This window comes from Patagioenas fasciata, chromosome 21, assembly GCF_037038585.1.
Source record: "Patagioenas fasciata isolate bPatFas1 chromosome 21, bPatFas1.hap1, whole genome shotgun sequence".
Classification (NCBI taxonomy): domain Eukaryota; kingdom Metazoa; phylum Chordata; class Aves; order Columbiformes; family Columbidae; genus Patagioenas; species Patagioenas fasciata.
The window spans coordinates 4,809,794-4,837,419 of record NC_092540.1 but is presented as its reverse complement, the minus strand read 5'-3'; the positions used below and the strand labels follow the sequence as shown (position 1 = coordinate 4,837,419).

Genomic DNA, 27,626 nt, shown 5'->3' with positions numbered 1-27,626 from the left:
ACACGAAGAACATTTACTACTTTCTGCATCACTTCAGCCAACGTGGAACACGCTCCGCGTTTCTGTCCTGGGGTGATCAAGAGAAGGAGCTTGGAAACCGTCTTGTGGGTTTGTTTTTGTGGGGTATTTTGGTGGGATTTCTGTTTGTTTTGTTTCAGTTTGGTTGTGGTTATTTTGGTTCTGTTGTATTTTTGGCCAGGTCCTGGGATGCTTTGGCTGCGCGGTGCTGAGCTCCCTCCTTACTCATTGGGATCATTTCTCCCCTCCCCAAGTACTGGAGGGGGAAATGCATTGAAGTCTTTTACTAGAAAACCAAAACCAGGTTTCACCTTCAACTTTGCCATGCAGAGCTCTAGAAAATTGCTGAGTGAGCCCTCGATTCCAAATCCCTTCTCCTGACCCCTTGTTTCTTGTCAACTATAATGTTTTAATAGCTGTTAGGATAATATTTTGGATTTAGCGTTTGCAGCTGTTCACCCCCGTGATGCAGAGCTTGGCTGGGTTAATTTTAGATGAGGTGGGAGACAGTGGGCTAGTTAAATATTGACCTTTTCCTTTCCTTTGTTTTCTGCTTTAGTTTTAAGTCCATTATTTATGTAGTGAAGTTTTCCCCTGCTTCCAGGCTTGTCAGTGAGAGATTTGTATTTGCAAGGATTTGTAGGATGCTGGTTTTATATCTTGCAGTGTAGCAAGTGATAGGATGAGAGGAAATAGCCTCGAGTTGCACCAAGGGAGGTTCAGATTGGATATTAGGAACAATTTCTTCCCCGAAGGGCTGTTGGGCATTGAGCAGGCTGCCCAGGACAGTGGTGGGTTGGACTCGGTGGTCTTAAAGGTCTTTTCCAACCAAAATGATTCACAGAATCACAGAAACACAAAATGTCAGGGGTTGGAAGGGACCTGTAAAGCTCATCCAGTGCAATCCCCCCATGGAGCAGGAACACCCAGCTGAGGTTCCACAGGAAGGTGTCCAGGCGGGTTTGAATGTCTGCAGAGAAGGAGACTCCACAACCTCCCTGGGCAGCCTGGGCCAGGCTCTGCCACCCTCACCAGGAACAAGTTTCTTCTCAAATTTAAGTGGAACCTCCTGTGTTCCAGTTTGCACCCATTGCCCCTTGTCCTGTCACTGGTTGTCACCCAGAAGAGCCTGGCTCCATCCTCCTGACACTGCCCCTTTCCATACTGATCCCCATGAATGAGTCCCCCCTCAGTCTCCTCTTCTCCAGCTCCAGAGCCCCAGCTCCCTCAGCCTTTCCTCACACGGGAGATGCTCCACTCCCTTCAGCATCTTGGTGGCTGCGCTGGACTCTCTCCAGCAGTTCCCTGTCCTTCTGGAACTGAGGGGCCACAACTGGACACAATGTTCCAGGTGTGGTCTCCCCAGGGCAGAGCAGAGGGGCAGGAGAACCTCTCTGACCTACTGACCACCCCCTTCTAACCCACTCCAGGTACCACTGGCCTTCCTTAAATAATTTTTTGATTTAAACACAGCCGGTAATCCCTATCCTGCGTGCTGTACTCAGTCCTGAAGGTTAAAAGCTGCTTCAGTGCCAGCTTCATTATGTCGAAGCCAAATGCTTCTACCAATTAACTTATTACTGGTTTGGAGGGGGCTCAAAAGGCAGATGGAGCGACTGTGCCGACAATATTAATGACCGTGTTGTAAAGGGTGGGAATTTTATGCAGTGTAACGTGAAAATGTGCCGGCAAAGTTGTGAAGGCATCGCTGAGAAATGCTGGAGAATGGTGTTTCCCTTCTGGTTTTGAGCTCAGCGTAATAAATAACGTGTGATTTCACAGCATTCCTGCTCTGCTGGGCTCAAACGTGCCGTGCCGTCTGTCGCTGAGCGCTGTCGATATTCACATCCAAGGACAGGATGGGACCGCTGAAATGTTGCATGGGGGTGGTTGGAGACACATGGACTATCGACTTTGGATCACCAGCTGCTCATATTGGGGGAAAAAGCTACTTAAAAATGTGACCAGTGAAAGCCAGGCAGTGTGGGGAGGGTTTTTCCTATGGAAAACTAGCTGAAAATGTGGATTTGTGAGACTTGCTTAGACCTTTTTGGAAAATCACTACAAGACATGCTTGGTGAATGTAGAATAGTCTGGTATAATATTTTGGGAAGCTATGGCAGGTGGGCACTCATTGAAAATCAGACTTCCCAGCCATCAATTAGACTGTAGTAATGTGGCTCGTTAAGGGAGTGTAGAGGAGAGGTAATGATCTCCCCACGATTCCCCACGTGTAATTAGGATCTGAGTGTGCACAGGGCAAGGAAAACCTGTTACACAGCACTTTTGCAAAAGCAAATCCAGTGCTGCAGAGACAGGGACTTCCAGATTTGTTTCCACTTTTATAGAAGATTTTAAAGAGTTGCCCCATCTTCTTCGATTCCCCTCCCGTTTCTCCAAACTGTCCTGTGCTCGTAGTCTCATCTAAAGGTTGTACCTCAAACAGCTCAGGGATGAAATGTCAGATTTGCTGCTGCTTTGCTCCATCACCACCGCCGAAGCGCCCGGGGTTCGAAATTAAATGTCAAAGGCGTTTTGCAGAACGTGGGAACCAGATGCGCTGCAAGACGGCATCTGGGAAGAGCAAAGCAGCTTAATTACCTCCAGTGATGCGTTTTTTGGGAGATTTATCTTTGGGTTTGCACTGGTACCCAGGGTGAGGATGTGGTCCTGGAGGCCCAAGGGTGGTGGATGGAGGATGCGGTGTCTGATCACCGTTCGCTGTAAGGGGATACAACAGGGTGAGGGCTCTGGGGAAGAGCTGCTGTCTGTAAATACAGCTCACTTACAGGATTAATCATCGGCAGGCGTGTTCTTGCCTTGTCGGTGACACCTGTGTGTTTGATCCGGTTACAGACAGCGGCTGGGGACCTGCTGGGGGGGTGATGGTTGAAGGGAATGGGTTGGGAGCGGTGCTAAAAGCGGCCAAAAGGATGGGGGAGGCTGCAAAGGAGGAGCTGAGCCCAGGGAAACACCCGTGGGGCTGCAGCAGGGGGGTCCCCACGGACATCAGCATCCCCACCAGCCCAGGCTGTGTTGTGTTCCTGCTGGGGACGTGGCATTTCCAGCTTCTCGAAGGGTTCATTCCTGTGCAGGTGGGCGGCCGCACAGTCCCGCTTTGTTCCCCGAGCCCTCGGAGGAGGCACAGAAGGATTTGCCCCGTGATGCCGCCCATTATGGTCGCAGCCCTTGGTGCCATTTCTGCCTCCTGTTCTTGCGGGGAAAACCCTCCTTGCTCCTGCTGGTAGCTCTTGTCCCAGCTTTAATTCTGGGCTTACAGCACCTCATGGAAATTAAAGCTTTTAGGCTTGAATCCTTCACTTTTGAATACTATAATTTCCAACGGGGAATGTTCAGCACTTGAATAATTGCACCCATTCAATGCACCCTCAGCATCACCCGCGACTGCGAGTGGGTCTGGCAGGGCCTGGCTTTGCCCCCAGCCTGGCCTTGCTGCCTGCTCAGCTTTAGGATGGCTGCCCTAGAGCGCGTACTTCTGCTTTGCAACCCTAAAACCCAGAAGTATTTACCTTTCTTCTGGCTGTGCTGCTGAAATAACTGCATTTCCCTGATGGATGGAGTGTTCAGCTTAGTAAAATCAAGGCTAGTCTGTACTAATGCAATTGTTTTCCATCCACTACATAAAAAATCTTGGTGAATTGCTTAGAAAGAAAAACCCACGGAATGAGCAGTCTCTGTATGCAGAGGTGCAGGCAGGACTGGGGCTCTCCTGGGTCCCCCCGTGCATCCTCCGCACTGCTCCCCCAGCTCATCCTTGTCCCCAGCGTCACCTGTGAGCCATTGGAACCAGAGAATTGGGGATATTGGCTCTGGGCAGGGCCAGAGCAGCTCTCAGGGATGCTGGGGATCAACCCGCGCTGTGGTCTGGACTCTGCTGAGCAGACTCGAGAGCCAGAAGGGGAAAGGCGGCTTTTCCAGAGCTGTACAAACTGTCCTCCGCTTGCTGTTTATAGCCATCGCTCTGCGTGATTAACAGTTGGCTAATCACCAGGGGCCAGATGCTGCCATCCCTGCGAGGGGTGGCTGGGGGACACCGCGGGCACAGACATTTGTGTTGCGTTCCCTGAGCAGCGTGGGATGGGTGGCCTGGAAAGGAGCTTTGCTGTGAGGGCAGAGAACCAAGAACCTGGGGGCATCCTATATGGTCTTGATCTCTAATCTGTATTTTTCACACCAGTTCCCATTCTCCTAAACAGAGTGACACCCTAATTGAATAAATGACTGTGTATTCTTCCAAATAGTTTGCAATATAAGGAGAGTTGCTAAATATTTTCCCCCAAAACAAGGAAAATTGACTGCTTTTTCCTATTAGCTTGTAACCCACGTCATATTCCTTAAATATCCCATCATGCCCCCCCACAATGGCTGCCCAAGATGCAGCCTGTGCCCAAACGATGCTCTGGAGCCCCTTTGTTTTCCACCAGGGACAACTCCAATGATTTTTGTCTTCCCCTTACTTGCTTCTCACTCTTGCTAATGAAAGGAAAAGACGCGGAAGCAAGCGGCTCCCCGGGAGGGTGGGAAGCTGATTAGCGGGGCCGGTGTGACCCGGTGCCCCGCGGGTCCCAGCAGCCGCCGGATCAGCTGTCGCGGGGCCAATTCCCAGCTGCCGCGGGGCCGCGGCACCGGGTGATGTGCCGGCTGGCGACGGCCACATCCTCTTCGTCTAGGGAAAGTTTCATGGGTTTACTTTTTTCCCTCCGACTGTGACCGGTTTGTAAAGGTTAAATGGTATTTTCTGATTAAATTGAGTGCTCTGGTGATCTCGGCTCATTTCCCACACATGTCACATCTTTCCTCTGACCTTGGGGTAACACTTAACCCCCCGGACTAGAGTCCCTCTGTGTAATAGAATGACAGTATTTCCTTACATTACCAGAAGGACAGGCTAATAAATTAATTCACATTTATGTAGTGCTGAGATGCGACCGCTATACATTACAAGTCCATCCTCGGAGTTATCAGTGCTCTTGGTAATGACACGTGGGTGTGAGTTACCTCCTGGAAACGGAACCGCTGTCTGCGCTCAAACGCTGCAAAACGCAGCCAGGGCTCTGAACGGCGAGTGCAATGATCCCTTTCCTCTTGCATTTTTGTCAAATAGTTCTGAAATGGAAGCCTGGGTGCAGCTGGTGCTGACTCGAGGATGCTGCGGGGGGAATGTTGGGTGAGCACTGGCTGGTTGGTAGCTAAGAAAGCTAAAATATAAATCTCCTTACTGCCGACATCAGCTCTAAAGCTCAGGGGCTGGATGGATTCATTCCCATTTCCCATGTTGTGCCCTGTGCAGGGTCAATTGATGCTCTGCAGCTCCTCCTGGCACGTGCCTAAAGTCACACTTTGGGAAGGCATCCTCGTTCCTGGCGACACCACGGCGCTTTGTCTCAATGCTTTTATGTTTTCTTGATTCTTTTAAAATGCATCCAGCCTGCAGGGCTCGGGATTGAAGACTCACCCACGTGCAAGGCGGGAGACGTACAGGGAGTGAAAGGAAAATGCAGCAGACGGCAAAAATCCCGTGGAGGAGTGAGACAAGAAACCAGGGGCTGTGGGAAACGGCCTGGGCGGGTGTTCCCTAATGATGTCTTTCTTAAAGATGTGCTGCAAATGCAGCGGGGGGAGTGTATGAACAGTTATCCCCAACAAATCGGTCTGCCTGGAGTTTTTATGGAGGGTTGGCAGCGAAGGTGTTGAAAGTGCTCGTCTCTGCAAAGCTCTGCTGCAGGTCGTCTCTTGAGAAATGTCATTTTATTCAGAGGACAGGAGCAAAGATGCATTTGGGGACACTTTGGGGCTACAGTGGGTATAGAAAATGATTGTTGATAGACACTAGGCCATCAATAATTTTAGCCTAAGACCTATTTCCCGTGATGAGCCTGACTTTCCTTCTTGCCTGTGCTAGAGGGTACATGGGTCTGAAGCATTAATTGCTGCTAGGATGGGTGTGCTGATTTTGTAAGGGGGAGGAGATGCGACTGAATTTGCTGGTGTTTGCTCTGACAGTTGTTTCCCAGAACAATTGTGAAAGCTGTACCCAAGCTCAGGAACAGCCACAAAGCGCTTCTCTCTCCCAAGTGGGAGCTGCTGCCCTCCCCACGCACGGCCGGCTGTCCTGCGGGATGGAAATGCCAAATCATCACGTCTTGCCGTCTTCACGATCGTTTCTTTGCCTGTTCATGATAGCTTCTTTCCTTCTTTCCACTGACTTCTGTGCTGTAAGGCAACATTTGCTTTGAATGGCTTCTTATGCATCTTGTAGGGATGCAGCTGCGCATTGACCGGTGTGTGTCTGCGTACAACCAAGGACACCAAAAAGTGTGTGGATGTGTCCATCTGCGTGTGGCAGAAGGTTCCATCGCTGCTAAACAAAGAGGAGGTGTAGACTGATGGCCTGGAAGTCACCAACTCAGAAACTCATCTGATATGTTTATGGGGGGAGCCCATAGAGAACCTGAACGGAGCAGGAGCGAAATGAAGCCTTTAGTCACTGTTAGGGAATGACATATTTCCCCTCTAAATCAATGTTTTTCATTATCTGAAACCAAAAGGGTTTTCTCTTTGTGGAAATGTTGCTCTGTGCTATTTAATCAGTATTAATTAAGCGTCTGAAATGCATTAAATGGTGCCATAGGAATCTTCTTGGGAACACTAGCTGCTAGAGTTTTACTGTTCCTCTTACAACCGTAAATAAGGATAAATGCCTAATTGCTACTGAAAGCATCCTGCTGGACCTAATGAGCTGATTAAAACCAGTTCTTCATTGTGGAATTATTTAATTTTATTTAACTTCAACCAGAGATTCCCCTTGCTTACCATTTCTAGGTCTGCTCTGCATCCCCCCATCTGTGTCGGGGAGTTCATGCCTGCGGTCATTTTACAGGCGTAGGGCTGCAGGGAAGGGATTTGTTTCCATCGATATTCCAGAAGGTGTCATTTCATTAAGCTGTTGAGAAGGAAATGAGTTTCAGCCCTTCCCCAGCGTGATTTGTGCATGTGGGGAAGTCCTGGGGATCTGCTCAGTGTCCCTGGGGTGGGACAAAGAGCAACAAGACTGGGGAAGGGGCTTGAACACAAGCCCTATGGGGAGAGGCTGAGGGAGCTGGGCTTGTTCAGTCTGGAGCAGAGGAGGCTTAGAGGTGAGCTCAGCACTCTCTAGAACGACCTGAAGGGCAGTTCTAGCCAGGGGGGATTGGGCTCTTCTCCCAGGCACTCAGCAATAGGACAAGGGGGCATGGGCTTCAACTCTGCCAGGGGAAATTGAGGCTGGAGATGAGAAAGCAATTCTGTGCAGAGAGAGTGGTCAGCATTGGAATGGCTGCCCAGGGAGGTGCTGGGCTCACCGGCCCTGGAGGTTTTTAAACTGAGATTGGCCATGGCACTTAGTGCCATGATCTGGTCAATGGACTGGAGTTGGACCAAGGGTTGGACTGGATGACCTCTGAGGTCTTTTCCAACCCAGTCCATTCTGTGATTCTGTGAAAGGGCAGTGGGACATTAGGGAATTATGACAAAGAGCCAAGTTTTGGCCAAGCCATCCTGGGGGATATTGGCGTCCTGGCTTCTGCTGCCTTGGCCTGGAGTGGGTTCTCACTGACAGCTGCATTTCTGCAGCCAGAGGAGATATTTTGACATATCATTTACCCTCCAGCAAAGCTGTGGAGCTGCGAAGTGGGAGCCTGGAGCTCAGCGGGAGAACCATACGTTGCGTATGGTTCATGTTCTGCTAATGAGCGGAGCACGTCAGCAGCATCATCCTGCCGCTTTCTGCAGGTGGGGGGAGCCTGCGATGGGCAAATTCCCCCTCCTGGCCCTGCCAATCGAAGCCAACTGGAAACTTGTTGGTGCCGAGCAGATGGGAGCTCTGGCTCACTGGGGGGATGCAGGGATGCTCTGGGGCTGGGATGCAAGGATTCACTAGCGCAGCTCTCCACCATCTGTGGGAGAGAGAGATTTCCCCCGTCTCAAGGCAGGGAGGAAGCAATGTATGTGTTAAATCCACTTGTGCATGGAGAAATGGAGAATCCAAGTTTTCCTCTCTGGCTGTGAAGGTTTGCAGCTCTGCCAGGCTGGTCCCCAGCCCGCGGTGCTGGCTCGGTGTCCCCAAGGAGCTGCGAAGCCAGGAGGCAGTGCCAGCCCCATCGTGGGTGTCTCCATCATTCCCAGGTGTCCATCCCTTTTTTGTCTTTCTTGCATTGATTTGTTTCCCCTCCAGTGCCTGTTCAGAGAGAGGAGGGAGGCTCTGAAGTGTGCAGAGTTAAGGTTACACATCCACATCTCGATTTCACACGTGCCCTGTGCTGTATGGATATTTGGTTGGATTTTGCCAAGAGGAGCAGTCCCTAGTTTTAAAGGTTATATCCTGGGGATGCTAATGCTTTTGTCTGGAGAAAAATATATTTATAAAAGCATCTGATGCATCTTGAGGGAGGTCTGGGCCACGGTCTGGGATGTATTTCTCAACCCTTACTAACAGCTTGTGAGAACTGATGTTGCAACAGGTCATCGGGGACGTGGAAAGCACTGATGAGTCTGAAAACCACGTCTAAACTTTGGGTTAAGTATTTGGGTAAAAAGGCATCCAAGTCCATCTCATAGCTGTGTCTTGCCTGTAGCTGGAAGATAGCGGAGTAGGGACGTGGCTTTGCTGGTGCTTGGGTGCAGGCTCAATGCTGGATGAGAAATATATGTAAGTAGCCAAATTCCTGCTTGATGGCATCACAATCTCACAACTATTTGCGTGAGATTTTAGCCTGTTTTGTCATTTTACTGAACGTTACAGGCCCAGATTTCAGGTCAGTTCTGGGTCCAGCCAGCTCAGAGGCTTCATGAGCATCCCCAGGAGGTTCTGCCCACCCCAGGAGGAGGCTGCAGAAATGAGGTTGAAGGGCTTGTTCTGTTCTTTGGGCAGGAATGAAATCTTTTCTGCGTTGCACAATGAGAGCAGGAGCAACAATTAAGCAATGATCTGGGAAGAACGGTTCTCATCTGCCCCTTTGCAGGGGCCGTTTTGGGTCAAGTGGGTGTCAGACTGAAGACATCAGGCAGCGTCACCACTCTCAGCATCCCCAGATGAGCACGTTTGTGCCCCTACCACAGCTCCAGCTCCCTGTGCTGGGGACATGTCCCTGTCCTCGGGCGAGGAGCAGCCGTGACAATGTGGGCTGTGTTGTGCGCGGCCGGGGGCTCGCGGCACTGCCCGTCCCCGGGAGCCACCTACACGCGCAAGCACGGTGGCGGATTGTTCCTGACGCGCGGAAAGTCGCACCCACATCCCCCCCGAGACAAAAGGGCCCTGGAGCAGCCCCAGCATTGGGTCTTCTGAAGACGGGGATGCATTTTCTCTGTGCTCCATCGTGGATTCTATTATTTGCCACTCTCCGTGGACGTGCGGTTGCCCGTGCCATCCTCCCTGGCCGGTCCACGGGTGCTGGAAGCGCCCAGGTCATTGCCACATCACTCTGCCCACATTTTCAGTCCAAAACCACCATGTTCCTGCTGCTCCCTTTTGCAGCTCAAGTTATCTGCAAATGTATCTCTTCCTGCTATGCACAGCCCTTGCTTTTCTAGCCCCCATGCCTGTGGCCACAGGGAGGATATGATCTTTTGCATCAATTAGATGCCTCCTGCGCTTATCAGTGTTTGGGCTCAGGCCTTTCTGAATTCCCATTTAAAGCAAAATCACCTACATATGCATGTTATCTCCTAAGCATCTGTGCCAGGACCCTACTCCTTCGTGTCACAGCCATTTCTCTTGCACTAACTAAAGAAAACAACATATTCTTTGCTTTCCAGGCTCTAAGCAGCATGTAGGGATGTGTGCTATTTAAATACATGCTACCTTTCACCTTCCCTCCCATGCTACAAGAGGGGCTTAAAGTGTTTTATGATGGTGATGTCAAGCATCAGGGCACGAGCACAGAAAGGACACCAGAAATCTCAGCCTTGCTCAATCTCCGGTTGCAGTATCAGCTGATTTGGTTCATAAGTCAGACTCGTGCTTAGGAACAGAAAGGCATAAAACCAGCCAGTCCATTAGTCATTTCAAGCTGGAACTGAAGAAATGAACCACTTTAAAAAAATGAAGGCTACAGATCAAAATTATATCTTTCCTTAGACAGAAAACTAAAGAAGTAATTCGAAAAGCTTTGTTCAGCATGACCTGATCACAGGACTGCAGAAGTCCTGGACATGACTTTAATTGCTGACCCAATCCTATAATTATTCTGTCACTCAACTATTTTTATTGTAACAGCTGGATTGGAAAATCCTTAGAACGAGCAAAAAAAGATCAAAGCAACGCTCCCCTCCAAGTTCCTTCATCTGTCATCTGGTGTAACTGGGACACGCTGGGACGGCGAGTTCCTTTGGGCTTCAGCCCAAGAGCAAGGACCGGGAGACCCCAATTGCACTAGGGCTGGATGGAGAAACCATTCGGCATATCTTCCCCATAAGGATAACAGGGAAAAATCTCCTTACAAGTTGCCTTGCGCTGGGTTTGATCCTGTCTGGGGTTCAGGGGAGCTTCCTGGGCCGTGCGCAGGGCTGCTTTATTATCTTCTGAGACATCTGCTCCCCACTGGTTCCCTGCAGTACCCACAGCTCACCGGGTTTAGTCTGTTGTGCTGGGTCCCCCTCTCTGTCCCTTGCTCTGTACCAGGTTCGGGAACAGCTGAAGGGGCAGCAGCATCCAAAGCTGCAGGTGGTTATCTATATTTCATGAAGACAGGGCTCTCCTTGCTTGCCAAATGGCTTCTCCGCGCTGCTCCCCAGCCTGGCCACATCCCACCTCGACAAGCAAGGCTTGGGGATTTTCCACTCCTCGCTGCCCTGGCGTTATTTTTGTTCTTAGCCAAGAGAGCTGTCTGTACAATCGATGCCCTTTTTATAACTCTATTACAGTGAATTGTAACTCAGCTCCAACACAACCTCTGTGCCACGGCAGCTTTTTGAAGGGGACTTTTATTGCACAGGCGGGATAATTTATCTTCCTTCTCGCTCTTGTTTTAATTTCTATTTAGTCTATGGATTTATTAACAGCAAAATAAAAGGTATGTGTGTAGAAAATGCAAATGATGACCAACCAGGAGGTTTGGATCGTGCCTTTAGGAGCCCAGCAATGTGCCCTGCAAGAGGGAGTTGATATTCTTTATTTTCTTTCTATCCTATAGGGACTGTTTGCCGCTTTTGTATCGACTTACTCTGAGTAACTTTCCATCAGTCCTAGGAAGAACATGGTCCTTCCTTCCTTCCTCCTTCCTCCTTCTCCTTCCTCCTTCCTCCTTCCTCCTTCCTCCTTCCTCCTTCCTCCTTCCTCCTTCCTCCTTCCTCCTTCCTCCTTCCTCCTTCCTCCTTCCTCCTTCCTCCTTCCTCCTTCCTCCTTCCTCCTTCCTCCTTCCTCCTCCTCCTTCCTCCTCCTCCTTCCTCCTCCTTCTATCCAAGAGGCCTCTCCAGGCTTTCTGTGCAAATTAAGCTGATTTTCTGCCAGCAGAACAACCCAGGGGTTGGGAGGACAGTGACCACAGGCTCGTACCTGGGGCACCAGAGTCTGGAAACTGTTTCTGGCCCTATTCACACCCCTGTCCTTCCACACAAATATTTTTGGATCAGAAATACATCCTCTCCACAGTTGCCAAAAGGCGGATGATGGAAATGGAGCTGTAAAGGGCTCCGTGAACGCTGGGTTTGTGTTTGTTTTGCAGCTGAGGATCCATCTGCACGTGTCGCTGGTCCACTCGCCCCGGGGGACACAACCGAGGTCCTAACGCTGCCCAGGCGTCCAAAATGGTCATGCAAAGACACCAGCTCACCTGCGCAGGAATAGCGTTTGTTCTGTACCTTCATCACCTCGTCGGCACCATCGAAGTCCCTCTGGATTGTAAGTGATGGTTTACCCCCGTCAGCTCCTGCTGAAATGGTCAAGGAGGTGGAGTGAAGATGTGCATGGCCCAGGTGGCTTCCCTAGTCCAGCCTAAAGTTTTTGCTGTTGTTTGTTTTGGGCTATTTTTCTTCTTAAACCACACATGCTCCAGAAAGCCACCTAAGTCACTCTCTGGTTTAAGCAATGTATCTCAGAAGCTGAGCAAAGGGCTCAAAACCATGTACCAAAATGGGACAGAGCACCTGAGCCAAGCTAGTGAAGAAATCAGGTCCTAGGAAGTCTTCAGCCTGTTGATTTAAGTGGAGCATCCCAGGACTTCTGGTGTTCCTCCAGGCCACAGACAGGCTTTGGGATGATATTTTGTGGAGGGCATGAGCTCATGGTGAGTCTTATCCAGCAAATGCTGCTCTGAGGATGCTGCTGCATCCCAAGGGCAGTGGGGACCTGGGCAGGTCCTGCAGAGCAAGGTGGTTTTTCTCTCTCTCTTTCTCTCAACTTTTTGGTTAATTATGAGACAGGAGTTACATTTTATCCAGAAGCTCAAGATCTGGGGGATATGGAGTGAGGAAGAAGGGGGACACGGGCTGATGTTTCTGCTGAATCGGCATCTTCAGGCTGGTGCATGGGAAACGGTGACTTGTTCGAAGGCACTTGAGACGGGGGTTTGTACCAAGACCTGCTCAGCCGCTGCACTGGAAACCAGTTTCATAATTTCTTTGTGTCCCAGCTTCCTCCCATAGCAGCTGTTAATAACAATCAGCCTGTCGCTGCAGGGAATCTCTCCCGACAGCGCAGCGTGCAGGAATCCTCCAGCGAGCAGTGCATTAGTAGAAAAAGCAGAGCTTTTTGCTAGGGTCTGAATTCAGGCTGGGGTGTCAGGGTTGCTCTTGATGGCAGAGATTTCTGCCCCGCGGGTCGTTGCTCTGCGGAGTCCCGGGAGCGCTGGCTGCAGCCGCGGTACCTCGGCTGACCCCTGGCTCAGGGGAGGGTGGAAACGTGGGAGGCAGCGGCTTTTGGCTGAAGTTTGGAAGTCACTGAGGAGAAAGGGTAAGGAAGCTCTGATTTGCAGAGGGGAACAAACACTCATGTTACTAGGAAAGGAGAATTCCTTGTAGGAATTGATTTGCAGAGGGGAATAAACACTCATGTTACTAGGAAAGGAGAATTCCTTGTAGGAATTGATTTGCAGAGGGGAATAAACACTCATGTTACTAGGAAAGGAGAATTCCTGAATTCCTGCCCTGCTCCACTCCAGATGATTATGGATGAGAATATCTGTTCCCCTGGAGCCAGCTCTACCACACACTCCTGTTCCCAGCAATTTTACTCGATGCAGACAACTCAGCGATTCCTTCAGGCCTTGCTTTCTTAACAGATATGTTTGTGCACGTGATGTATGTAGGTTTGTTCTTCGATTAACCTTTTTTTCCTTGTTTTTTTCATTATGCCTGCACTTTGGGAATAACAGCAAATATTCAGAGTGAATGTAAGTGTTCCCCTCGCTCTCTGTGTGTACATGTCCATCCCTTCTGTGTGGCCAAAACAGGGCACGAGGTGGCCGTCCCGAGCCGGGGGACGGTGCCAGCTGTTGTTTGACACGCAGTGGCCGTGGGTGCGTTGCCCATTCCCATGGCAGGGCTGGCCAGAGCCACTTCTGCATGGAAAAGCATGGGAGGAACGCTCAGGCTCTGCTGCTTTCCCTGGAGCAGGTCTAGCAACCAGACAGCGTCTTTGCGATGCAAATATTGGTTCTGTGGAGGTTATTGCTAATGCCACATCTCAGAGGAGAGGAGAGCAGGCTCCGCTGCCTTGCATGACCGCCTGTGCCAAGCTCAGCTCCATGTACTGACACATTTGCAGTATCGCCCTTCTGAACGCCAGCGCTGTGATCCTTTGGGGTGAACCTGGGAGGTTTTGAGTCTCTTTCTTGCCCAGGGAGTAGCTGTAAACACCTCGCAGTGGCTCTCGGGCTGCCTCTCCCAGCTGCAGCCCCTCTCGTTGGGTTGTACAACCAGGACGCCTTGCAGTCTGATTCTGATGACCTGAGATGGCAGGAAGATGTAACTGTAAAATTTCTTAATGAGACCAAGGTACAGAGCAAGAAACGGGTTTCTTGATACCAAAAGAGAATCTGAACAGCACCAGTGAGGGGTAGTACACCCCCAAAATGCTCAGGTGTTGAAGGGTTTTAAACCACAAATTGCACATCCAGCCTGGGGAAGAAGCTGAAGTCCCATCAGCATCTGCTGCAGGATAGCAGAGGGGATTCACCTGCTTTGCATGACCCACCTCACGGCTTTTGGTTTGCTTTGCAGTGCCTCAGCCCCCCACAATCACCAAGCAGTCCGTGAAGGACTACATCGTGGACCCAAGGGATGACATCTTCATTGAATGTGAAGCCAAAGGGAACCCCGTTCCCACGTAAGTGCATCTACAGCCCGTGTCCCGCTGAAGCTCTGCTGGGCATCAGAGCCAGCTCTGGAGGAGCCCCCCTCCAGTCCAGCTGTGCCACTGACACCACCAGCTAATCCAGCTGTTGGCTTGCACAGCACAGGTAAGGATCTCACCGGGTAAATATGGTCCGTGGTTACAAAACCCACCTCTTCCCCACACTTGTAGATTTTCCTGGACACGCAACGGGAAGTTCTTCAACGTGGCGAAGGACCCCAAGGTGTCCATGCGGCGGCGGTCGGGGACGCTGGTCATCGACTTCCACAGTGGGGGGCGGCCAGAGGACTACGAGGGCGAGTACCAGTGCTTTGCCCGGAACGACTACGGCACCGCTCTCTCCAGCAAAATCCACCTCCAGGTTTCTAGTGAGTTACCAGCAGCGGCACAGAGCAAGCAGCCGGTTGCCCCAACAGGAACAGGGACTATTTGCATCATGTGAGATTTTGTAGAAGAGACATGGAGTATATCTAGTGCTCAAACATCTCAGCTGGCTTCATCTGTTGCCTGTGTTGGGATGTATCCAGCCACGGGACCAAGATGAAGGTGTAGGGGTTGTGGCTGTAGCTAACAGGGAAATACTCAGTAGAGATTTAAAGGAGTCTTGCACGGGTAGAAATGAAGTTGGCATTGAGGCCGCTCCATTGAAATCAGGCCAGGTCCAGCGGGAAGAGATCTGCGAAGTTGCTGCCCTGCCTTCCTCACGTGGTGTCTTTACTTCTGGTAGAGTCTCCCCTGTGGCCCAAGGAGAAGGTGGATGTGATCGAGGTGGATGAAGGTGCCCCGCTCAGCCTGCAATGCAACCCCCCGCCCGGCCTGCCGTCTCCCGTCATCTTCTGGATGAGCAGCTGTGAGTCCCACCTTGAGCCCTGTGGGCAGCCTTTCCATCACCTACAGTGTTTAGTTAAAATAGCTGTGTTTAGGGTCACTAATCCAGAGCTTGGAGGCATCCATACGGGGCTTGGGTCCGTGGTTTCTCCTTTGTGCAGCCACCCATGGGAGGATCATAGAATCATGGAATAGTTTGGGTTGAAGGGACCTTCCCAGCGCCCCCAGTGCCCCCCCTGCCATGACAGGGACATCTTCACCAGCTCAGGTTGCTCAGAGCCCCGTCCAGCCTGACCTGGGATGTCTCCAGGGATGGTTCATCCACCACCTCTCTGCCCAACATGGGTCAGTGTTTTACACCCCTGAGTTGCTCTGAATTTCTCTCCCTGCAGCCATGGAGCCCATCCACCAGGACAAACGTGTCTCCCAGGGCCAGAACGGTGACCTGTACTTCTCCAACGTCATGCTGCAGGATGCCCAGACCGACTACAGCTGCAACGCTCGCTTCCACTTCACACACACCATTCAGCAGAAAAACCCCTACACCCTCAAGGTGAAAACCAGTAAGTGTCACGGTGATCACTTAGAATGGGTCTTCCCTGGCCTCTCTTGGGCAGCGTTTTCCTTCCAGACACCTTGTTTCCGTTCTTGACAGCACTGAGACCTCTCAGGGAGCTGAGTGGCTCCTTCATTTTGTTTCGGGTAGCACAGGAACCTGTTGGGTGAGGACTGATGGTCCTCAGGCCTGGCAGGGATGGGGGGGCTGGTTTCCCTCCAGCAACTCAGCTCTGCAACCTCACGGCTCAAAGGCTGCAGCGGTACCTTGGTGCAGGTATCGCTAAGTCTGTGTGTCTGGGATAAACTGGAAAGCATTTCAATACAGACAGGTCATTCCCCCGTCTTTAGGGAAATGTATAATATCAAATTCGCTTATTTATTATGTTACCTTTTATTTTTTAATTTGCTTTTTTTCGGTGCAAATGAGCAAACAAGTTCTTCTGAAGTTTGTATATCCCTCGTTATTTCAGTTTATTTCTACATTTTTCCTGTGTCTGATTACGTTGTCTTGTTTTTTGCAGTGCTTCTCTGGTGTTGGCATTCTCCCCTTTTTACATAGAGCTCTTTGAGCTTCCTTTCCCTTCTGCATCAGAACTTCCTCAGACATAGCCAAGCATGCAGTATTTTGGGGGGGCTTTCTTTCCAAAGGACATAAGAAACCATTCCTAATGTCTGCACCAGGTACTTAGATGGGCTGGACAACGTCCTCAGACACATGGTGTGAATTTTGGGGTTGTCCTGTGCGGGAACAGGAGAAGGACTTGATGGTCGTTGTGGGTCCTTTCCAAGTCACGACATTCTGTGATCTTAGTTTGCAAAGCTGGAAACAGCCTTAGGTTGGGTTACCGGGGAAGCCCTGGCCAGGCTGGTGCTGAGTGTGTGTGAGCCTTGCACAGCTCAGGATTGACCCGCTGAGCAGGAACTGCCATTCAGCTCCTTTGCTCCAGGATGTGCTGACGGGAGAGCTTGATCCTCTGGGGTCTGAGCGTGGATGTGGGACATGCTCAGGGTGGCAGCGATCTTGGTGTCGCCCCCATGAAGAGCAGCATCATCTCGGGGGACAGGAGGATCACACGGCTCTTTCCAGCTGTGTGAGCAGCTTTTCCACGGGCAGGTCCAGCCCCCAGCAGTGTCTTCTCCAGCAAGGAGGCTGTAGGAGGGAAGGGGAGCTCCTGGTGTCACGCGTGTCACGGTGGTGACGCTGGCAGAGGGGACAGGAGCCAAGCGCTGTAGGACATGAAGCCCATGAGTTGCTGCAGGTCCTGTGGAGCATGGGCTGTTTTTTTGGGGTGTTTGCGCAGGGCCACTGGCACAATCAGCAACCACCACAGAAACAGCATCTCCGAGCCCCAGTTGTCAGGCAGCAGCCGTCTCCAGTTCCCAGCAGCGTCAGACTGGGAGGACTGGGGAACACAAGGCTGTGTTTTGGGGAGCAGGCTCTTGTTCTAAGCAGGCACAGGTTTCTCCTGAATCCCAGCGTTAGGAGCTTAATCTGATCTCGCAGCAGCTTAAATTAGAAGTAACTCTGTTAAAGTGACCTGCAAGTGATGCGAAAAGCAGACGGAGCCTGGAGGCTTTTGCACTTTTATTGTAACAGTTTGAGTGGCAAATCGGCACTACAAATACTATTATATAAGCAGGCTCTTTGCTAATGGTGAGGAATGTGTGTTGGTAATTTATTCTAAGTATTATTCATCTGGCTGGCCAAACAATGTCCGTGTTTACCTATTAGGGAAGAACTGAACCCTAAATCAGCGTGAGCTGGAGAAATTCTACCAAGCAAAGACCTGTGGTCATCTAAGCCTCCAAAGTCTGATATATTTGTCAAGCTATAGTATAAAATGTGGAAGAAATCCTGGCAGATTTCTGTGCAGACAGCTACAAGCTCCCCTCCTGCTACCCCCAGATGCCAGCACAGCGTTTTGCTGCCAGGATGTGTAGAATTGGCTTCCAGTCCTACTGGACCTTCTCTTTAAGTTTTCCTTGAGAAATGCTATGCAAATAGCACCCCATGAGCCCCCTGATAATTGAAAGAACTGAGGCTCTAAGATCAGTTACGACACAAAATACTATTTATACGTATAGTGTTCAAAGGAGACCAGCTTGTATTTGTCTCAAGCTGTTCAGTGATCTCAACCGTAAGCCATCAGTTGTTCTTAATAAAGAAAGGGAGTTTACCAGCTGCTGAAAAAGCGTTTCATGGGATTGCCTTGGATGCAAGGAGAGACAAATGGGAATTCCTCGGGGAGGGAAACACCCGTGTCCTGCCCTGCAGAGCGTTTCTCTGGTATATCCAGGTTGAGGCAGCTCTTGGGCATATCCATTGGGTTTTCTGAACACCCTGGCACAGTGTGGCTGGTGACATAAGGCTCAGGGCAGCAACTCTTTGGTGGCCAGATGACACCGTCACATGGCTGTGCCACATCCTGGTGGAAACCAGGGTGTCCCCAACACCAAACCAGTGTTTTGGGTAACGGAGTGAGCTGGAGAGGGCAGATCCTTCAGCAGCCATGGGCCAGGATGGTGCAATGAGCTGAATTCTTCAAGTCTGGGTGATGGCTGGTGGTGGGTGTCAATAAATCAGAGCAGCGTATTAATGAAGAGCTGGTATTTGGCATATAACACAACCTGCTTTAATTACCTGGTAGTGAAAAGGGGGTTTAACAGCACATGATGCTTTTAGAGCATTATTATTATTATTATTATTATTATTATTATTATTATTATTATTATTATCTCATCTTCGCCATGCCTTTTTGCACGGTTATACTGCTGTGCCCAACCTATGCTTTATGCCGGGGGAAAAAAGTATCAGGAATACATTTTATAGATCAAAAATGAGAGGAAAAACATTTTCTTCTACAACGTGCACTGATTTTTTTTTTTTCCCAAAAGACAGAAACGTCTTTATACCAAGAGAAAAACACTTCAAAGAAATGTTTATAATACAATTTTCATCTATTTATTTGTCGTTCCACCTCCCAGGAGGAAAACACCCCTTTTTTCCCTCTCCTTTATTGCTGTGTGATGTTGTTTGTCCTGGAAGGCAGCTGTGCTCAGGGTGCTTTTGTATCCCTGCTGTCCCCTGTCCGCTCTTGTGTTTGGGGAAATCAGTTTGTCTCCTGTCCCCTCCCGCAGCGCCTGTCCCCCCCTCCGCCTGCTCTGTGGCCCTCGGTACGCTCACAGTCTTTTGTTTATTGCAGAGAAACCCCATAACGAAACGTCTTTACGAAATCACACTGGCATGTACAGTGGTGAGTCAACGCCGGCTTCTGGAGACCTTCACCATTTAACATTTTGCGCCTAACCCGACTGATCCCCCCGCGCTAACCGGGCCGCGAGCCGCCGCAGCATTGTCTGTGTGTCCGTCCCCTCCGTGTGTCCCCCTTTGTGGGTGATCACCTCAATGGGGGTGATAAAAGAGCCAATCGGCGACAAAAACCCCCCTCAAAGTTTTCACAGTTTAATGACCTGGATAGGCGGGGCTCAGCTCGAGAACCAGGTGGATTAACAGGGTCTGGCCCACGTGCAAAAGTCGAGCCCAAGAGGTGGCTCATCCTCAGCAAAGCCTCATGATTTAAAGATAAGACCGCCCCTCTTCTCTCTGTCTGCAGAAAGAGCATCTTTTGTGTTTGCAGCCAAACGCAGGCAGTCACAGGGAGAGGAAGAAAAACAAAAGATACCAAGGAGTGTTTGTTTTTCTCAAAAGCTGGGCGCTTTGTTCCTTTGCGGTGACGTTGTACATGTGTCAGATGCTTTTGCGAAGCTCTTGCCCATTGTCTGCGCACGGATTTACCTCTAGAGCCTGCGTTTGCTGGGAGAAGCCCACCCCGAAGTCATCAATTATGCTTCAGACACAAAACTGCACGGCTCCCCGGGGTGCTGCCCTGAGAATGGATGGGAAGTGTCACGGCTGCCATGGGACGATGCGGGCAGGGCTGGGGACAATGCGGGCAGGGTTTGTAAGGCAGTGGGGAGATGGGGCTGTTTGCGGGCGATGCCGAGAGCACAGACACCGCCAGGGATGCAAACGCCTTGTCAAAGGCCATTGCAGGCAGCACTGGGGATGGGGACACCCCCAGCTGTGCCCTACAGAGAAATCCTCATTGTCTCATCCTCTTCCACCCAAAGCCCACATGTTTGTGCCTTGCACAACCCAGGGCATATTTTCTTCTTCCTGGGGACTTCTGGCAACAAGGAGTTTTTTTGGAGCGAGGCGCAAAGAGAGCTGGAGGGTGGGAAGAGGAGGATGTGCCAGGCAAGGGCACTGGGTTCGGTGTCCCTGTGCCAGCGGGCAGCCCGAGCAGCCCTTCCCAGCCAAGGGAACCGGGTTTCTGAGGATGCTGCAGAGCTGGGGAAGGCTCAGCAGAAGAACCAGCCTTGGAGGACATGTGAGTGGCAGCAAATGGGCTGGGAGTAGTCTGAAAATATTTGTAGAAATGGCTGTGAAAAGGGATTGCCAGCAAAAATCAGCTTCAATGGGAACCTCAGAAACTGCATCGTGCCCCAGCGAAAGGGGAGCAGAGGGAGGTGACTTTTTTGAAGGCACACAGGGCCAGGGATCAAAGAGAAATCCAGTGGTGAGCTCCTGTAAATATATCTTGTACCTTAGCAGCATGAACGATGTTTGCATTCCGGAGGGAATGCCTTGGTGCTGGCTGGGCTTCGCAGCCGCTTCAGGAGGGAAAGTCACCATGGTCATCGTGGGCTTCTTGATCTCCCGCTGCACATCTTTGTTCAGGGAACAGGGATTAATAGCTACTCGGTTAGGGAAATTAATTCTTATCTGCACAGGCTCAGATTTCTCTGGATTTCTCTTCCTAGGTGCATAGGATAAACTGCCTGCTACTTCCACTATATGGGCTGTTTGGGTTTAACACCGCCTGGAACACTTTATGGGTCCAGTGGATTCACATCAGCTGCTCAAGCCCTTGTGCAAATCCGAGCTCCAACCCAGCAATTTCTTCATAGTGATCTGGTGGAAAAAAAGTTCCCCTTGGCCCTTTTTCTTTTTGCTGACCCCACGTTTCTCCCTGGAATGACCCGTCTGCTCACCACAACCATCTGCAGCAGAGTCTTAAGGGTGGGGAGCGGGGAAGAGAAACACGAGTCTCCCAAGCTTTTTAGGTGCTTGGGAGACCTGGGGCTGTCACACCCAGTACCTTTGGGTGTTGGGGGTGTGTGGCTCATCCTGGGGACATGGGGCACAAGCGGTTTGTGGGACATTTGTCCCAAACTGCAGCCAAGGGCCAGGCTAATTGTGGGAGATGCAACTGACCCCTTCTCCCCACGGCTCGGAGTGGGTGCAATTATCCTAAAGGATTAATTAAATATTTTATTAGCAGAAGTTTCTCAACTTGCAGGATGTTTTAAAGCTGGCCAAGCTGTGCAGGAGGCGAACAGATGCGATGTGTCTGGATGTACATGTTCCTATTATCGCCTCCGAGTAGAAATGCAAGTTGATGTCCAATTTTTAAAGGCCGTCAGGTCAGGACTGTGGGGAGGAGGCACTTGGCTGCTCTGGGATATCCCAGCCAAACGGGTCTGGTTTTATAGAGGCGGGAACAACAGCAGCAATATATTGGAAGCAGAGTCTGGTTTTATTAGTAGTGCTGTACTAAGGCAATAAAGCTTATTAGCTATGCAGTGTTGTTGTTAGGCTTATTAAACAATTGGGCAGGATACTAATTTATCTCCCTTATTTTTAATTTTCATCATTAATATCTGGCTCGTAAAATTTGGCTTGCACTGCTGCTTATCTCTTTTAGTTATGCCCCGGGCTCCTGAGCATATGGGTTCATTGTGGGAGCGAAGCGTTGAGCCTGTTCAAACAGGCTGCAGACCGGTCGCTAATAAAAGCAGATATTGGCTTATAAAATAATATCCCAGTCTCTTAATCGCACGAGAAGGGAGAAGTTGATGAGTCTGGTGGAGCTGTCGATAAACGCCAAGTTTAGACCCAACCGCTGGCTCTGCCGTGCCCCCGCAGAGCCCCGGCACGGGCTGCTTGTTTGATCCGAGATAAAGAGAAGGTTGTGATTTGCCTGCCCTGGTAATCCATTAATCAAATAATGAACTAACCCGCTGATGAGCAGGTGCGGAGTTGTAACCTGTGGGAGCGGTGGGGTGCGGGTGAGATGCAGATGCGGAGCCGTTTCAAAGGCACAATTCAACACCCCCTCTTGTGAGCCTGATCCCAAGCTTTCCCTAAGCCAGGCTGACAGGAACCTCACAAACACCCCCTGCCCTCTCTCCCCTCCTTCTTCCCAGCCCTTTTTTCCCTACCAGGCTTCCCAAATAGCCACGGGCGTCCCTAAAAGCGGCACTGAGCTCTCCAGGTTTCCCCGGCTTGCTTGGGTTCTCCCCACAGATCACTTTGGTATTTGTAGTGGCCCAGCGCCAACCCCAGCCATCCTGTCCCCTTCCTAATCTCATAACCTGTGTCTCCGCTACTGCTGCTTTCAACCCCATCTCATCCTGGTTCTGTCCTCACTAATCTAGTTTAATAGTTCCACTTATTAATGGAATTTATTCCGTTTATTTATTCCATTAATAATCTTTTCCCCCTACAAAAAGACCTTTGCTGTGTGTAGAGAGTTGTCTTGTGTCTTCCCTTGTTGTTTCTTCCTGTCCAGTCCTGACATTTGTCATTTTGGTTGCTAAGATGTTCCTTTCCAAAGAGCACTGTCCTTCCAGGCCCCACAGCTCCCAGTAAGGGTGGGAAACCCCCTTGGTGCTGCTGGAGCCCCAGAGAGCACCAACATCCTCCATATCTTGGAAATTTCTGGGGCAAAGCGGCTCAGTTGTCTGAGCAAACCCTTCCTATGCCTGTTTGTTCTGTATGTCCTTCATTACATGTCCTGTCCGTCAGTATTTCCAAGTCTCATCTGATTTCAGCCCATTTCTCTGTGCTAGAGGCGGGAGCTGATGGTTTGGGGCTTTCTCTGTGTGGCCCAGCTCCCTCTGCCCATCCTTTGCTGCTTCTTTACCTCCTTGTCTCCCAAGCATCCTCTCGCTACCCCTTTCTTGTTTTTTTAAACAACACCTTGAGCCCTTCTCTACCTTCCAGGTACATTTCTGGGTGAGTTTAGTATCCCAGGCTGGGAGCCTGACAGCATCCCACTGAGCACCCCGTGTATTTCTGGCCTTGGATGCGCTGTGGCAAAAGAGAGTTTAAAAGCATTGTGTTTTGTTTCTTTTCCTTTCCCTCTCCTGTTGATTTCAGCCCGAGGGATTACGGAGACGACTCCCAGCTTCATGTATCCCTATGGGACCTCGAGCAGTCAGATGGTGCTCCGAGGCGTGGACCTCTTGCTGGAGTGCATCGCTTCAGGAGTGTATGTACAGCATCCAGGCTGGGGGACGTGGGGAGAGGGTGGTCCCCAACTGGCCCCAGTGAGACAGCCTTGGGACCAAGATGCTGAATCACCAGTGGATTTTCCCTCTGGAGAGGAAAAGGGATCATTCCATTCCCTTCAGCTGCCGTTAGCAGCGCTCTCATCACCTACTTGGAGCATAAGAGCCTGGAGCAAACAGGAGAGCTGAGCTTTTCAGCACTATTCGGAGAAACAGGGATCTTCAGATACTTGCTGTCCGAGGATAATTCCTCACCAGTTTATCCCGATAGCTATTTGCAAATCTGGGTGCTCCTCACCGCAACATATCAACCATGGGTGAGGACATTCATGTCCTGCAGAAGCATCCTGGGCTCAGGAGGAGACTTGGGCAGCATGAGGTGTGAGATGGACCCCGCTCCTGATGAGCTGGTGATGCTCAGGGTCCTGGTTTAAGGGCTGTGGTAGGAAGGAGGGTGGCCCAGTGGTTGGATCAGTCCTCCCTGGGCGTGAGTTGTTCCGAGTGCAGGATTATCAACTCTTAGGAGTAGTTTCCTTGTCTTGCAAAAGTATTTATCTCCTCCCCTCTCCTTAGACCAGCACCAGACATCATGTGGTACAAGAAAGGAGGAGAACTCCCGGCAGGCAAAACCAAGCTGGAAAACTTTAACAAGGCTCTTCGGATCTCCAACGTCTCTGAGGAAGACTCTGGGGAGTATTTCTGCTTGGCATCAAACAAGATGGGCAGCATTCGCCACACGATCTTGGTGAGAGTGAAGGGTACGTCATCTTTACCTTGCCATCTTTTTTCTTGTTTAAATCTTGGCAACCAGAACCTGAAGGGACATGTGTGGGGTGGGAGGATGCTCTAATTTGTTCAAAGGGGCAGCGGGGGATTTCTGGGGGGGGTGTCTCTGTGCTGCATCCAGCCACGCTCGCTTCTTGTCCAAACGGACCTAAAAGCACTATGAGATGTGATCTCAGCTGGTGTAATTCAGCACAGCTTCACCGGTATAAATGGTTGCGGTTTTGTGCAAAACGGGAGGATCAAAGAGGGGGGAAAGGACTCCTCACCCTCACTGCACCCAGGGAAGCCCGTTTGATGGTGTTTTCACGTCTTAGTTCAACAGTGTGCAGGCAGGGAGGGGATTTGGGATCAGGTAGTGCTGCTGTGTTTCTAACTGGTGCGTTGGTGTTTGTTAAAGCTGCTCCATACTGGTTGGACGAACCCCAAAACCTCATCCTGGCCCCCGGTGAGGATGGCAGGCTGGTGTGTCGAGCCAACGGGAACCCCAAGCCTGTGATACAGTGGCTGGTGAATGGCGAACCTATAGAAGGTGAGCAAGGAAGAATCTGGAATTCCTTTATAAGAAAACGAGCCAAGAACCTCACGGCTGACTATGAGCACCAGAGCTGCTGTCAGGGTGCCAGGCACCCACTGACCAGTATAATTTGGGGAATGACCTGTTGGAGAGCAGCGTAGGGGAAAGGCACCTGGGGGTCCTGGGGACAGCAGGGTGACCATGAGCCAGCACTGGGCCCTTGTGGCCAGGAAGGCCAACGGTACCTGGGGTGGGTTAGAAGGGGGTGGTCAGTAGGTCAGAGAGGTTCTCCTGCCCCTCTGCTCTGCCCTGGGGAGACCACACCTGGAATATTGTGTCCAGTTGTGGCCCCTCAGTTCCAGAAGGACAGGGAACTGCTGGAGAGAGTCCAGCGCAGCCACCAAGATGCTGAAGGGAGTGGAGCATCTCCCGTGTGAGGAAAGGCTGAGGGAGCTGGGGCTCTGGAGCTGGAGAAGAGGAGACTGAGGGGGGACTCATTCATGGGGATCAATATGGAAAGGGGCAGTGTCAGGAGGATGGAGCCAGGCTCTTCTCGGTGACAACCAGTGATAGGACGAGGGGCAATGGGTGCAAACTGGAACACAGGAGGTTCCACTTAAATATGAGAAGAAACTTGTTCCTGGTGAGGGTGTCAGAGCCTGGCCCAGGCTGCCCAGGGAGGTTGTGGAGTCTCCTTCTCTGCAGACATTCAAACCCGCCTGGACCCCTTCCTGTGGAACCTCAGCTGGGTGTTCCTGCTCCATGGGGGGATTGCACTGGATGAGCTTTCCAGGGCCCTTCAACCCCTGACATTCTGGGATTCTGTGTGACTGGTGTGCATGGGCTCCAGCATCACAGCATCTAAAACACCTGCTTGTCTGAGATGAGCCCAGTTGAACCACGTCTTTGTAGGCTGGAGAGGTCATGTAGAATCATTTGGGTTTATCTGGGCTGAGACGGAAAGATGCGTAATGATATCGAGAGTCTCGTGAGTTTTAGCTTAAAATATAATTTAAAGAGTGCTCTCTGTTTTGAAGCTTCTCCCCCCAACCCAAGCCGAGAGGTGGCTGGAGACACCATTGTATTTCGAGACACCCAGATTGGTAGCAGTGCTGTGTACCAGTGCAACGCATCCAACGAGCACGGCTACCTCCTCGCCAATGCCTTTGTCAGCGTCCTGGGTAAGTATGGTTGGAAAGGAACACCCTGTATTCAAGCTTTCCCTACAAGAGTTCTCTGTTTGCTTTCCTCTTTGTCGTTAGCTATTCTGGGGCTAATGCACAAAGCTCCATGTCTTCTGCAACCCGGCTTTAGAGCAGAAGTCCACTGCCATGGACCTGCAAAGCCAGGCAGGGCTAAGCCAGTCTTGTTGGTGCTAAGATGTGAGCTGATTCATGGAGTGAGGCTACTAAGAGAAGGAGGCATCATAGAACCATAGAACAGTTTGGGTTGGGGGGACCTTCCCAGCTGCCCCAGTGCCCCTGCCATGAGCAGGGACATCTTCACCAGCTCAGGTTGCTCAGAGCCCCGTCCAGCCTGGCCTGGGATGTCTCCAGGGATGGTTCAGCCACCACCTCTCTGGCCAACCTGGGCCAGGCTCTCACCACCCTCAGGGCCAACAATTTCTTCCTCATGGTTCGGCCCAAATCTCCCTCCTTTAGTCTAAAACTATCACCCCTAGTCCTATAGCAGCATACCCTGCTGAAAAGTCTGTCCCCATTTTTCCTACCGGTTCCTTTTTAGTACGGAAAGGCCATAATAAGGTCTCCCTGGAGCCTTCTCTTCTCCAGATGAGAGGGAATGGAGAAGCTCTACTGAGTCTTGAAAGTGCCAAGTGAACAAAAGAGAAGGGAAGGTAGATGAAAACACCTGGAGCAGCAGAAACGAGCCACTGGTTTCTTTTCTTTCTCAATGGCTGTGATTTTTGCTGTTTTCAAGATGTGCCTCCACGGATCCTGGCGCCTCGCAATCAGCTCATCAAGGTCATTCAGAACAACAGGACCCGGCTCGACTGCCCTTTCTTCGGCTCCCCGATCCCCACCCTGCGATGGTAAGAGCTGCAACACGTCCCCCGCCAGCCCGGAGGGGTGGGAAGGGAAGGTTTCCTGCTCTTTCTTCCCTTACAACAGCACTTTGTGGTGTTGTGAGGTTTAAGAACGGCCAGGGGAACACACTGGATGGAGGAAACTACAAAGCACACGAGAACGGGAGCTTAGAGATGAACATGGCGCGGAAGGAGGACCAGGGCATCTACACTTGCGTCGCGACCAACATCCTGGGCAAAGCAGAGGCCCAGGTTCGCCTGGAGGTCAAAGGTAGGGGCGCGAAGGGCTCTGGGTCACAGCGGTCTCTTGAATCTTCCGAAACCTGCAGTAGATATAATGATTTAGGTTAAGCGAGGCTTGGCTGTGTGCTCCAGCAGTCCATCAGCAGGACAGGCTGTGTAATTTGGAGCTGGAATCCAGAGAATGGTAGAGGTTTTCCTTTCAGTGTTGGAGAAAAAATCAGAGCTGTGGATATACTGAAGCTGCGGAAGGGCTTGGTGTGGATACTGAGCTGTGAGATGCCATAAGCAATGCAAACAGAAATACAAAGTGTTCTCCAGGGTTAACTGATGGCAGTAAAACATTTTCTGAATCAAGTTTCCACTGGAGCTTTCCCTGTTCTGCCAAACTCATTGCTGACTCCGAAAATTGGGCATTTTTCAAAAGGGTCAGCATGAGGGCTTGTTAATTTATTTGCAAGCATTTGTACCAGAGAGAGATGATGATTTACTCCAAATGCTTGACGTGCGCGCTTGTCCTTTCCCAGTAACAGCGCTCTTCACCGAGCTCCTCGGCCGAAACCGAGAAGGTTGGTGCCAAACTCTTTTCTTGGATTCTGTGATCCTTTTTGGCTTTGTGCAGACCCAACCAGGATAGTGCGAGGCCCCGAGGACCAGGTGGTGAAGAGGGGCTCCATGCCCCGGCTCCACTGCCGCGTCAAGCACGACCCCACGCTGAAGCTCACGGTCACCTGGCTGAAGGATGAGGCGCCCCTGTACATCGGAAACAGGTCTGTAGGTAACGCTTCCATTGGTTGGACTTTCTATAGAAAGTTTCAGGAGTCACCAGGGATGATGGGGATAAATTTGAGTTCCCATCAAGGTGATATTTGACCTCATTAATGTTTATAAATGTTTATAATAATAAAATGTTCATAAAGGTTCGTAATGGTTAT

The 27,626-nt window shown here is 50.8% G+C and overlaps 1 protein-coding gene across 21 annotated transcripts in view; it reads left to right on the top strand.

Moving 5' to 3' along the window:
• The window catches only part of NFASC (neurofascin), an 88,864-nt gene that overhangs the window by 22,668 nt on the left and 38,570 nt on the right, over window positions 1-27,626 (top strand). For 11 of the 21 annotated variants that reach the window (XR_010652697.2, XM_071817900.1, XM_065854775.2 and 8 more), the window contains exons 2-15: window positions 11,739-11,914; window positions 13,386-13,403; window positions 14,233-14,338; window positions 14,537-14,733; window positions 15,093-15,215; window positions 15,586-15,756; window positions 18,955-19,005; window positions 22,977-23,088; window positions 23,681-23,865; window positions 24,291-24,422; window positions 25,445-25,588; window positions 26,346-26,457; window positions 26,556-26,722; window positions 27,314-27,461. Coding sequence is in view for 20 of the 21 variants with exons in the window: in XM_071817900.1 (XP_071674001.1) it covers window positions 11,821-11,914; window positions 13,386-13,403; window positions 14,233-14,338; window positions 14,537-14,733; window positions 15,093-15,215; window positions 15,586-15,756; window positions 18,955-19,005; window positions 22,977-23,088; window positions 23,681-23,865; window positions 24,291-24,422; window positions 25,445-25,588; window positions 26,346-26,457; window positions 26,556-26,722; window positions 27,314-27,461 (1,760 nt within the window). In the remaining variant the exon portion in view is untranslated. Of the gene's footprint in view, window positions 1-86; window positions 105-11,738; window positions 11,915-13,385; window positions 13,404-14,232; window positions 14,339-14,536; window positions 14,734-15,092; window positions 15,216-15,585; window positions 15,757-18,954; window positions 19,006-22,976; window positions 23,089-23,680; window positions 23,866-24,290; window positions 24,423-25,444; window positions 25,589-26,345; window positions 26,458-26,555; window positions 26,723-27,313; window positions 27,462-27,626 lie in introns of those variants that run through there. The other 10 variants (XM_065854790.2, XM_065854789.2, XM_065854785.2 and 7 more) reach the window with 4 other exon arrangements.